The following is a 13,173-nucleotide window of genomic DNA, read 5'->3' on the forward strand; positions in this document are numbered from 1 at the left end:
CATGGAATAAAAGTCCAAATTGGGGTTTCTCCATGTTCCATTTTTTATGGCTACCTTTATAGACCATATAATATAGAATGTACTTGTGCATACCTTCAAGATCAAGCTGAACTATAAGAAAAAGACAAGCCATGCATGGCCCACGGAGCAGGGGTACCAAGCTGCCTTCTCCTAGGTTAAGTTCCAAGATTTCAGTCTTCAAACCTGCTAAAAGCTAAAGGCATGTTTCCAGCCTGCGAGAGATAACATGCACTGTCCAACAATAAATTGCAAACACATTCGATGCAGTTTATTAGTACAATAAGATTAAATCCACCAAATCTTTTACAGTTCAACCAACACTTGAACTAGTAGCTTCACTACTGGGTAATAATATATAAACCAAACTCTTGATAGGAACCAACCTATCGCAGATCGAACTTCTTACATCCACCATGAATTACTGAACCAAAAGAAGAAGAGGCTGCCAAGGAGGAAAGCCTTCCTATAACTAGATATTTATATTCCAAATTAGGGAGAGCACCCACTGCCCAGGCCTCACCCAGCATAAACAGATAGTATACATATACATGCAAAAAGCTCCAACCTTCAAGATTTTAACTATTAACTTAACACAATTAAAAATGTATCCAAAAAGCAAATCCCCTTGAACTCCTGAAGCAATTACTCCAACCAAATAAAGATTTTAAGAGTTCCATGTTCATATCCTGCAAGGAAATCATTCAATGTTCAGACCTCTAATTTCTGTCTTTCTAAATGCCCAGCCAAAAGGCATGAAGTATCATCCAAATTGGATGCACAGCATATGTTCTTAAATCATGGGATTTCACCATGAGTTACTACACTCTAACAGGGCCCAGAAATTGACCTCCAGATATGCCTATCAAAAAATCATCCCCACATACATTTTTCTGCTCAAAAGACAATATTGTTACATGTGACGTTCAACCACCACTTGAACTCAACAACCAGGGAAAAGAATATAGTATTTCTACCAATCAGGATGAGAGGGGCTGGTGAATTAACAGGTAAAAGTTTGTTTTGGGTTATTGTTTGCATAATAAATGCAACCTATGACACAATGCTTCAAAACCAAGCTAAGTCAGTCACATGGATGGGCAGGATGCCATTTAGGATTTGTCCAAAAGCATGAAGACCACTTGAGTCAGCCTGGTTGCCCTCAATTCAGAAATCAGCAAGTAATACAGTGTAATTCAGCTTCATCACTGTAAAATAACTATTTATATTCTAGCTAAAGTTACCAAATTGTAATTCGTCTTGCGTATTTTTCCTCATTCTCAACCTATTTGATGTACCTATTACATTTCATATATACATTTGTTCTTTTAAGATTTTCAATCACTCCAATTAACCAAAATTTTCAGAATTTAATACACCAGGCAATAATAGAGTAATTCCATTGTTGACCAAAGGCACAAAGGCATCAGCGCTATTCAAACTTCATGCTCTTTCTTATGCTATTGAGTAGTATATTATAAATTAATGTAAAAATGGATTAGCATAACATATATTGCCATAAGAGAACCACATACTACAAAGAAACTTATTTTCCAAACAAGGAAAATTATTCATAGCCATTATTACATAAGAAAGGAAATTGATAAAATTATTATCCAGTTCCCCATCAGGAAATATGAAAGTACTCCTAAAAGCCTCAATTCTAACCAGGAAACCATAGGAATGTATTAGAAATATTGTACAGGGTTCTCTCCAATATTATCTTCAGTTGCTAAGGAGATCAGAACCTTGAAAGTAAGTCACAAAGGTCGTGTGGGTTTCCCAGAGTCTTCAACAACCAGTATTCACATATGTACACATTAAAATTAAATAAAGCAGGTATAAATTCCACAGGCTTTAAGATTTGAATTGCTTCTCCCTGGAATCATACACCACTCATATTGTCACTGACTTTCAATTACTTCTCCCTGCGATCATATGCCACTCATATTGTCACTGCCTTAGGGAACAAAGTGAAAATCTGCAATTTCAATTAATTCCAACATAAAAATAAAAATCAATCCTCAAAAAATGGATTGCCAGGAGGTAAATATAATAGAAGACGAACAACTCTCACAACCAAGTTAAAGAAACCAGCCGCTAGGTACCTTTGAGTTCTATACTACCAGGAACAAATTGGATGAGATTATTTAAAGGCTATTCCACAGTGGAAATTCATTCGTTCAAAAAACATTTGTCATGCATATAGGCAATCTATCCTATGCATTCATACATCATGGTCTCATGCAATCTTAATAAAAGTGGTCCTGGAAAAAGAGAGAAAAAAGTAATTACAAGTCTGTGCGACCAGATTTCTTTTGTTTTTTTTTTTTTTCCTTTGCCAAACAACCATGTTCATAGTTTCAGAAGTTCATTCTGTCTTTAAGAGACCCATGGCAGTGACTTGGCCATTCAGCTAAGAAGGTGAAACTTCACATTTTCACACATAATCCATTTCTTTCTCTAACATAATTCAAATGAAAACCCTTAACAATTGGAGTACGAAGTTCAAATGGAAAACTTTCTGAAGAGAGGCACCCTAGCTTTCATCTATGAAGTAGCATGAATCCATCAACCTAATTCCTAGTCCAGCAAGGATATCAATTATCTGAAGATCTTGTGTTGCAACAGATACCATTTCCATGAAAAAGCACAAGCCATGGAGTAGCCTCAAATTGTTAATCCCTGTTGAGATACATGTGCTTTATGTCACACTCGATAAAAGTCGAACAAAATTTGTGGAAATCCGGAGGAAATCCAGAAGGTACAGCTGTGTTAGAGCTGTATCACAGTTGTGATATAGTTGTTTCCTATTCTAATTTCATTTCCTGATTTTATGAGACTTTCTCCTAAAATCAAGGATTAGATTTCTTTTTCTAAGGCAAATGACCTCAGTCATTCATGTATAAATATCAATGCAAGAATCAATTTGAAAGATGAGAGAAAAATAAAAGCTCCCTCAAATTTCTTCATCGTATTAGAGCTAATTCTAACCCATTCAATCTGTCCATAACCAAATACGGAATGGTCACCAAGGACTCCTCAACCTCAAAATAATAGAGAAAGTCAAGGACACCATGTCACTACTGAGGACAACCCAACACCACAACATTTCAGTCCATTCAAAAAAGAGTAATTGGAATTGTTGCAAAAAATGTTCAACTAGTCCCAACAGGAGGCAAATTCCTCCATTTCTTCATCGGGTCCGGATCCTTCGCTCAAAAAGGTAATTTTCTTACTGCCCTAAAAGAAAAAGGGAAAATGTGAGTCATTGGATTGTTGACTCAGGAGCTTTTGATCACATGACTAGAGTGCCACAATTTTTCAAAATTATACACCTTGTTTTGGGGATGATACGATTCGTATGGCTGATGGTTCTCTCTCAAAGGTGACTGGTACAAGTTCTATTGTCATCTCTAAGGACCTAACTCTTGACTCTATTCTTTTGGTTCCAAACTTGGATTGCAATCTATTGTCCATTAGTAAACTCACTTATGAAAAGAACTATGTTACTAAATTTTTCCCAAACCATTATGTTTTTTAGAATTTGAATTCGGGGAAGACGATTGACAATGTTGAAGTGTGTTCAGGACTCTATGCCTTCAAAGTGAATTATTATATTGAAAGACAACCTTAACCAATAGTTGGTGAAAAATGGTGTCTTTTTGTCTTTAGTTCTAATAAAGATAGTGATGTTATGTTATAGCACTATCGTCTAGGACATCCTAGTTTCTTGTATCTCAAAAAACTCTTTCCATCATTATTCACTAAAAGCTCAGATGGTTTTCAGTGTGAAATTTGTCAATTATCCAAGCATGTTTGCAAGCCCTATCCATAGTTTTAAAAGACTTAAGGCGCACCAAGACGCAAAGTCCTCTTGGAGCTTCAGGCGCAAGGCACACCTAAGGCACAAACTTTAGTAAAGTGAGGCGCATCCTATTTTACATATATATTTTTATATAATATAATCAAGTGCCCAAAAATTTTCCTCTATTTTTCCCCTTCTTCTTCATCCTCTTCTCTTCTTCACATTGTTCGGGAGGCTGGGGCTTTTTTTTTTTTTTTTTTTTTTTTACAAGTCCAAAACGAGCATATATTGGGTTTTGGAAGAAGAACAAGCCAAAACGACATCATTTTGGAGCCTAATTTTTTAAATAAATAAATAAATAAAAACAGGCCAAAAATGACACCGTTTTGGCCCCTGTTCTTTTAAAAGAACAAACCAAACAACGTCATTTTGATCTCAGGAAATTAAAAAAACAAAACCCTCATCATTCTCCCTTTGCCACTCTACAACTCGTCGTCAAAGGGTAAGAAGATGACCAAAAGAAGAAGAAGAAAAAAAAAAAAACGACGACAGAGGATAGAGGTGCACCTGTTGAGGGCGTTGCGCCTAGCCAAGAGGCGAGCGCCTTGCACACTTAATCAACATCTCCGTGAAGGGGTGGCGCCTACATTCAGGCGAGGCGCTAAAGGGTGATGTCACGCCGTCTAGAGCCTAGGCACGCCTTTCACAACTATGACCCTATCCAATTCAACCATACAAACCATCTCATCTTTTTTCCATACATAGTGATGTTTGGAGGTCTTCTAAAATAAAGAACATAACAGGAACTAGATGGTTGATGATCATACTAGAATTTCTTAGATATTTCTAATGAAAAAAAAAATCAGAAATTAGTCAAATTTTCTAAAAGTGGATCAGAATTTCTTTATTGAATTAAAAAGTTGAAATTAATATTTTGGAAAAGTTAGGGGCGCTCGAGTGGTAGAAATAGCGCTCAAGCGCTAGGACCGCTCAAGCACTTAACTAGCACTTGAGCGCTCATATAGAATCTGCCAGAATATGGAAGAATATTTTTTGGATAATCATGAAAATTGGATTTGGAAACTTTAGAATATCAATCTCCTTCGGCCTAGAGGTTTATATAAACCCTATTATAACCCTTTAGGGTTAAGAAATTCACCAAGTGGTTTACCCTAACTTGTCATACCATTCCCGATCTCTCATCAAGGAATCAAAGTGTTTAATCTTGGGTTGTTTGAAGACCTACATCCCTTCAACAAGGCTAAGGTGTATTCACTAGAACAATTGAAATTGTTGCATCGCGGACATGAATCAAGTTGCAGGTTCTAGAGAGTAAGTCTTTAGAATAAAGCAGACAAAGAGTTCTATGTGACTTGATCTCATATAGTGGATTTAGCTTTGCAGTCTTAGACCTCGTGGGTTTTTATCTCCACAGTTAGTGTGGGGGTTTTCCACATAAAAATTCTTGTGTCTCTTGATCTTATGTTTGATTTTGGATATTCTATTTATCCCTGATATCTCACAGGTTAACTTTAGGTTAAAAATTCAACTCCCTATTCAATAATTTTTAAAATACACTCATTCACGAGTGTTATCCTACTGGAAATTGGTTTTTCACCATATATAACACTCATACCAAAACCCATGCAACATGGACTCCAACCTTAAGCTTAACTTTCTACGAATGGAAAAAAAAAAAAAAAAAAAAAAGACATAACATAAATAGACAGATTTAACAACATGCTCCTAATCAAAGTGAATGTCCCTCTTTTTGAAAGATATGACCTTTTCCATACGAGGAGCTTTCTCTATAATTTCACCTCTACCAATTCCCATGCCTTTACAAAGTTGTGGAAAGCTCCAAAGAGAAGGCCCAGACATGTAATGGGTAGATTCCCTACCTTAGAACCTAACACCAAAGCTAAACCCCTAATATTTGTGACTTCTATAAGAATCAATTCATTTTTTTCCATATTTATTTCTAAATCAGACATTGCCTCAAACCACATGAAGTTCTAACTTGGATGCTACAGATGCTCTTAATTAGTGTCACAAAAAAATAGGGTATCATCATCAACCAAGAAATGTGACACTTCCATCCCCTCCCCCCGTCTTCCTCCCACTTTGAAACTTGAGATGTAACCCCTTTTATCTAATTCTCCTCAGAATTCAATTGAAAGCCTTCATTGCCAATATGAAAATATAAGGGGAGAGAGGATCTTTCTACCTCAAATCCCTTGAGCTCTCAAAGAAACTGAATAGGACACTCTTTACTAGAATAGAGAATTTAGTAGTGGAAATGTACCATTTGATCCACCTTACCCACTTATGATCAAAGTCCATTTTATCCAACATCGTTAACAAAAAGATCCAATTTACATGGCCATCGTCCTTTCCAATGTCTAACTTGCAAATTACCCCACTATTGGGACTCTTTAGCCTTGAATCTAGAGCATCATTTATTATTAGAACTACATCTAGAAATTGTCTGTCTTCCACAAAAGCATGCAAATAAACTAAAACTATTTTACCCACCACATTTTTTAGTCTTTTAGCCAAGACTTTTTCCAGTAGCTTGTACAAAAAACCCCCCAACTAAGCTAATCAATGTAAAATTTTTCAGGTTCTCTACTGCACCTATATTAGGGATCAAGACCAAGAATGTGACATTTAAATTTTGCTCAAAGGAACAATTATCAAAAAACTCCCCAAGCTCATTTGCCAAAATATTATAATAAATCCATTTGGCCCCTACAGCTTTCTCCCCACTCAAGCTAGACAAGGCAACAAGAAATTCCTCATCAAAGAAAGGTAACTCCAATTTCCTAGAATCAGCACATAGCATAACTTCAAAGCTCATCCCATTAATGTTGAGTCTCCAATCGCCCATTTCAGATAGGAGATTTTGGAAGGCCCTAAACTCCCCTTCCTTTATATTTGCTTCCCAAGCAATCATTTTGCATTCACTCAAACTTTAAACATGAAGTTTTTTATTCTTTGGGCATTGACCATTTCATGGAAAAATTTGGTGTTTTTATCCACACCACCCCCCCCCCTCTAACCAAATTTCTCTTTATTTTTGCCCCCATACATATAGATTCTTCTAACAAGGCCCACTTGCTAAACTCAATCACCACTAACCTTTTGGCCTCAACATTTTCAAGAGATAAGGTAACTGCTCTCTACTTTGAGTCCCAGAAGTTGATCCAGTTTAGCACCTCTAGGTTTTTTGTTGAGACATTCCCAAAACCTTCTTCATTCCAAGATTTTAAATCTCGTTTGACAACCTTTAGCTTCACTTCCAAAATATGACCATACAAGCCATCCACATTATAACCATCAACCAACTCCTCACAAAATCTTTTAAGCCTTTTGTTTTAGGGCACATATTTTAAAATGTAAAGTGTGTTTTCCCACTACTTATCCTACCTCCATCTAAAACTATGGGGTAGTGACCTAAAATTGCTTTAGGTAAAACACTCTGGATTAAAGTAGAAAAACGATTCTACCAATCATCTGACACTAGGAAATGGCCAAGCCTTGAAGAAGACAAAAGATTATGAACACCACTCCAAGTGAATAGCCCTCCAACTAGCGAAGGATCCCAAGGTCAAGTCCTCTATGTCCTCTGAAAAGAACCTCATATCAAACAACATTCTAAGGCAATTCCTCCTATTCATGGGGAACTTGACCATATTAAAATCCTCTGAAGCACTAGAGGTCATCCCAAAGGCCTCTTATGGCACCCAACTCTACCCAGAAATCCACTCTTTCTCCCCTTTAAACCAACCCATAAACTCTTAAGTATACCTAGACAAAGCTATCTTCACAATTCATAGACAAGCAATAAAGAATGCTTCCACCTCCTTACCAATTAACTCTAATACCCTACTATCTTGGAAAACCAAAATGCCTGCTATCAAGCTTCTAACTTCCAGTACCATTTCAAAAATCTTCCTACTCCTAAACTCCTTACCAGTTGAACGAACATCTATTGAACCTTGGTTTCTTGTTAACAAACTAGATCAACCCCTTGAGACCTTATCAATGACTTTATTATCATATACTTTTCCTCATCATTTGCTCCTTTGACATTCCAAGACAGGATTTTTAGCTCCATCATGCAACCTATGTTGGATCCTAATTGCTACTCTTGTAGCCCTTTTCTTTTTTGTTGAGCTTTTATAATTGACTAAGCATCCCAACTTGCTGAGGTCCCTCTCAAACCAAGATATCGAGGTTAACTTCCTCTTCACCCCCAATGAAAAAACAGAAAGCCCTCTCCTTAGCCTGCCACACAAGGGAAAAGATCTCTTTTTCAAATCCATCAACTGGCATTCTTAAGAAACTATTGAAATTTGCCAACTTACAAGATATACAATTGGAGGAGTGCTCTTTTACCAAACAACTACTAAAATTCACCTCAAAGGTGACCTTTTCCCCTGATCTCTCCCCGGCCTCCATTCCCACTGACCCTTTCACGAAATTTTCTAGAAGTTCCACTGTCGAGCCTTTACGGAGAACCATCCTCAACAAACTCCTTTGACTAGTGTGAAAAACCCCACCCAAGACCATCTTCCAGAAGTTAACTTACAAGATTAGCTATAATCTTGTGAAGACTCGTTACCTAATGGGTAAAAAATTTGAAATTCTAAGATGTGAAAATAGCATTGGTGCTCTAATTAATAACCCCATAATTATTAAGCAATAAAACAACTTTTAATAAATTCTCTTCCACCACATCCCACCAATCCTAATGCAAAAAAGCTAGGAAAAAGTCATCATTGCTCTAAGCATTTCTCCTCTCTAGTTGAAAGACTGCTTTATGAACTTCCTCTTTGACAAAAGGACAATCCAACCAATTAGCACCATTTTCCAAAATGAGAGACCAATCCCCACTCTTCTATCCTCTAAGGATCTTCATATAACCATTAATGCCTTTCTATACCAGCTAGTATATATCGGGTTTTGGGCAAGTCCTATAAATGGGTTTGAGTAAGATTTTTAATTACCTTGTTCTTTCTTTTTAGTTGATAAATATGCATATAAGTATTAATTCACACATCAGAAAAGATTTTGCTAAAACAAAATAATTGACATGCAGATAGTGACTTCTTGATAAGAGTAATAGCTTAAGGGAGGAAAATGAACACCTCCAGCAGCCCCAAAGTGGTAAGTTCCTTCAGATCCCATGTTGCTATTCTGCATTTCTTTGTGTTTTGGCATCAGCCCTCTTAATTAATTCACTATCCAGCTTCTCAAATTCCTCGGATTCTTCCCTTGTTCTTGTGGAAACATCTGCATCTTGTCCTTGCATTGTTATGGATTGGTGATTATCATTCTTTGAGAACTGTGTGGCAGCTGCTCGTGCACCAGCTATGGCTGCAAGGAGACCTTCTGGTTTCTTGTCTTCAGCAGCTTTAGAGCCATCAAAGCAAGAAACAAGTGATCCTGGTTTCAAAGAGAGAGGATCTTGTGGTTCTGGAAGCAGAAACTTGACAGGTAGTGGAGCTTGAACAGGACGAAGACCCCTAACTGCTGCCTCATATATCTGCAACAATTTCAGGGGGGATAAGTAATTAAAAATCAGTCACTCTATTGCATTAGTTAGACTTGCTTTCAATGCGATAGCAAAGAAAGAATCATCAATGAAAAAAGAAAAAATAAATGAAAAAGAACAAAAAGGAGAGGGAAAAAAAAATGATGGGTGCTCAATTTGTACTTTTCTTTCCAGGTTATAAATACGTTGGTACCCGCGCATCTCAAATGGTATGATTAATTTCTGCACCAGGTCAGGAGAACTAAGTCCATCAATATACTAAAAAGAAAATATACCAAAAAGCAAGCAAAAATGTTTAACCATCTTGAGTGTCAAACTCTCCAAGAAACTATATACTATTAGCTGAATGAAAACACATGCCTGTGGTTGCTCACAGAGCCAGCAAAACTCTGTTTGCGCTTCTAGCCTTACCTACAAATAGAGTTTAGGTTATCCAACCAAAATGGATATACATTACACAAAACAAACTGTACCTAATCAGTTTACGAAGGGGACAGGGGGAAGTAAAAAGCAAAAGTAAATTTCTAAGATGCCCACCCCTTCAGGTACCTCCTTCCAGCACGCCAGCTCTTCACATTTAACACAACCAACTACTTCAACACAACCTGTGGCAAGAATAGAGCTTGTTGGATTTATTGTAGCATGCCATACAGAAAAACTTAGCATTTCAGTAAGAATAAGAATAAGAGAGCTACTTTCCACTAAAATACGAATCACCCATCAACTGTTGCAAACAGACAACAATGTGGATAACAGGTTTTATATAGATATATATATATAGATAGATAGATAGATATATATATATATATATATATATATATATAGAGAGAGAGAGAGAGAGAGAGAGAGAGAGAGAGAGAGAGAGAGAGTCAAATAATAATAAAGGACATAAAAATATTTCTTTGAAAAAGACTAATTAGAAAGAAGAAACAAAGAACCCACATGAATTCAATTTAGATAAGAGAAATACCTTCAAGAATCTAGTTCTTTTTGCAAATTGCAACTTAGACATGGAATGCCACATATTATTATAAGGTATCACAAGAGATTATTGCTTCATTTTTTTTCTTTGCCAGATCAGTTTTAATAAATATAAATATAAAAATATAAGCATGTACACACACACGCACACACGCAAACACATTATGTGTGTATGTTTATGGATATGTAGATATAGGTTTTTAATAATAGAGCATGAAAACATATCTAGTCAGGAATTCCAAAAATTCAAAACCATTAGCAACACCTAACAGTCTTGAAACTGGGTAATGTTCTGGAAACTTGAGGTCTGCTATCCCATTCACAGCATAGATCTCCCTGTAGAAATTCTCCATTGCTTTGATTGTGTCTGAATCTGGGACCTTACTAGCAGCATGAATCCAAAGTCGGCCTTCATAAAACAAAAACATGTATATTAAGAAATATCCTTGTAGAACAGTAACATTTTTGCCAGCATGCAATTCGTGTTAATAATCCTTGGTTCTCACCACTCATTGTACATTACAATGTAAAGACCTAATAAGCCCTAATATAGGTACCTGTGCAGAGAGAGAGAGAGAGGAGGGGGGTGAAAGGAAAGATGATTATAGAACAAATACAAGTTGAATCTCCTGAAATAATGTCCATCAAGTTATTTCCTAGCAACAAGTACTGATTATGCTTTTCCAAAAGTGTCATTTTTAATAATTCAATAATGTAGATACTTGAATTTCGCATTCACACATACACACAAATATGTATATACACACAAGATTATGCACCACGTGATCAGGGTGAATGCTGGGAGGCGTGGTCCCAATAAGAGGCACATGGTCTCAGGTTCGAATCCTGCAACTGATGATACCCTAATTTACCCGGTGCTGATTTTTACGGGCTCGTTCAGCACCCCGAGGTTTGGGTCCCCATGGAGAGTCCTAAGGGCTTGGCCATGGAAGGTTCCTCGATTATCAAAAAAAAAAAAGTTAAATGAGGAGGTCACATCATTAGTAGCACCGCTACAAATTGCAAACTGTTGAATATAATGAATTTATAGTGTACAATCTTTCCTTTTTTTTAATATAGGTCACATGTATGGTTGTTAGGACTCCTAGCCTTGTATATATATATTTTCTCAATTGTAAGTAGATACTATATCAATGAGAATCAAGGTTTTCTTCTCTCTCTCTCTTAACATGGTATCAGAGCCAAGGGAGAAAACCTAATTCTTTCCAATTTCCCCGTGTCATCAATTCCGGGAAACCTTCCTGTGACCGTGTTTCATTCCAGTCACCTTCCCCAGACCCCAAAGCTTTCCGATCGGTCGAATCGTTGTCAGAAAACATTCACCGCCGACGACATTTCCGGCGACGTCTTTTTCCAACACTGCAAGGAGCGCCTAGAAGAGATCTCCAATTTTTCCCAAAGCACCGAAGCCAGAAAACCACCCATGCGTCGGCCACGTGCATTTTTCCGACCGGCGACTGCATCTCACGCGCCAGCACATGAGGGCGCGTGAGCCACTTTCCGGCGACACGCTTCCTCCTCCAGCCTCGCCCGACGCCGACTAGCCACCCTTCATACCTGTTTCTGCCATCCGAGCCCTGCACGTGCCTCTTTTGGGGTTCTTTTGCCTCCGTCGGCCCTCCGAACAGTTTTTCCGGCGTCCTCCGGCTATTTTTTCTCAACCCCAATCCCTGCACGTGCCTTGGGAAGTGTTCTTCTACCTTTCCGGTGGTGCCACGGTTGTTTTTCTTTTCTATTTGGTCTCTTACACGGGCGATTCTTCAGTTTTTCCTTCTTCAGCAGCATATGAAGCCGTATTAAGGCTCTCTTCGATCCAAATATACTTCATTCTCCAGATAAGTGGATATGGCTACTAAAACTTCCATTTTTTCCTCTGTCATATCTGGATCTCCTATGATTACTTCAGAGAAATTAGTTGGCAGTGAAAATTATCTTTCTTGGTCTGCCTCTGTTGAACTTTGGTTTATGGGACAAGGATATGAGGATCACTTAGTTACACAGGAGGCAGATATCCCTGAGGTTGAGCGCGTACAGTGGAGAAAGCTAGATGCCCAGTTATGTAGTGTATTATGGCAATCAGTTGATCCCAATATCCTTCTTCATCTTCGGGCCTACAAAACTTGTTTTAAATTTTGGACTCAGGCCAAAGGATTATACACGAATGATATCCAGCGTCTTTATAAGGTGGCTTCTGCTATTATCCATATCAGCCAACAGGACTTGGATCTATCTACTTATATTGGCCAGATTGCCTCTCTTAAGGAGGAGTTTTTGACTGTGATGCCTCTTACTCCTGATGTTGGGGCTCAACAAACACAGCTTGATAAGTTCTTCATGGTCCTTACTCTTATTGGCCTCCGTCCGGATCTTGAGCCTGTACGCGATCAAATTCTTAGTAGTTCATCAGTTCCGTCCTTGGATGATGTGTTTGCTCGCCTCCTTCGTATCTCGTCCACTCAGACTTTGCCATCTGATAGCATTTCAGATTCTTCTGTGTTAGTTTCTCACACTACCTCTCGAGGAGGACGCAGTGGTAACCAAGGTAGAGGCCAACGTCCTCATTGCACCTATTGCAATTGTTGAATATAATGTATGTATAGTATACTATCTTTCCTTGTTAATATAGGTCACATGTATGGTAGTTAGGACTCCTAGCCTTGTATATATATATATCTCTCAATTGTAAGTAAAGATTACAATGAATGAGAATAAGGTTTTTCTCCTCTCTCTCTCTCTCTCTCTCTCAACATGGTATCAGAGCCAAAGGAGAAAACCTAATTTTTCG

The 13,173-nt window shown here is 37.7% G+C and overlaps 1 protein-coding gene across 7 annotated transcripts in view; it reads right to left on the reverse strand.

The window, feature by feature from the left end:
• Window positions 1–13,173, reverse strand: part of LOC100251064 (uncharacterized) — a 46,619-nt gene that overhangs the window by 18,373 nt on the left and 15,073 nt on the right. The window contains exons 2-7 of one of the 7 annotated variants that reach the window (XR_785791.3): window positions 10,633–10,776; window positions 9,924–9,991; window positions 9,747–9,797; window positions 9,549–9,608; window positions 8,925–9,377; window positions 1,501–1,999 (exon numbers count right to left, since the gene is read on the reverse strand). The exons of 1 other annotated variant lie outside the window; for it this stretch is intronic. Coding sequence is in view for 5 of the 6 variants with exons in the window: in XM_059736627.1 (XP_059592610.1) it covers window positions 9,024–9,377; window positions 9,549–9,608; window positions 9,747–9,797; window positions 9,924–9,991; window positions 10,633–10,776 (677 nt within the window). In the remaining variant the exon portion in view is untranslated. Of the gene's footprint in view, window positions 1–1,500; window positions 2,000–8,924; window positions 9,378–9,548; window positions 9,609–9,746; window positions 9,798–9,923; window positions 9,992–10,632; window positions 10,777–13,173 lie in introns of those variants that run through there. 5 more of the 7 variants (XM_059736627.1, XM_002281218.4, XM_010651780.3 and 2 more) reach the window with 5 other exon arrangements.

This window comes from Vitis vinifera, chromosome 5 (assembly GCF_030704535.1).
Source record: "Vitis vinifera cultivar Pinot Noir 40024 chromosome 5, ASM3070453v1".
NCBI lineage: Eukaryota > Viridiplantae > Streptophyta > Magnoliopsida > Vitales > Vitaceae > Vitis > Vitis vinifera.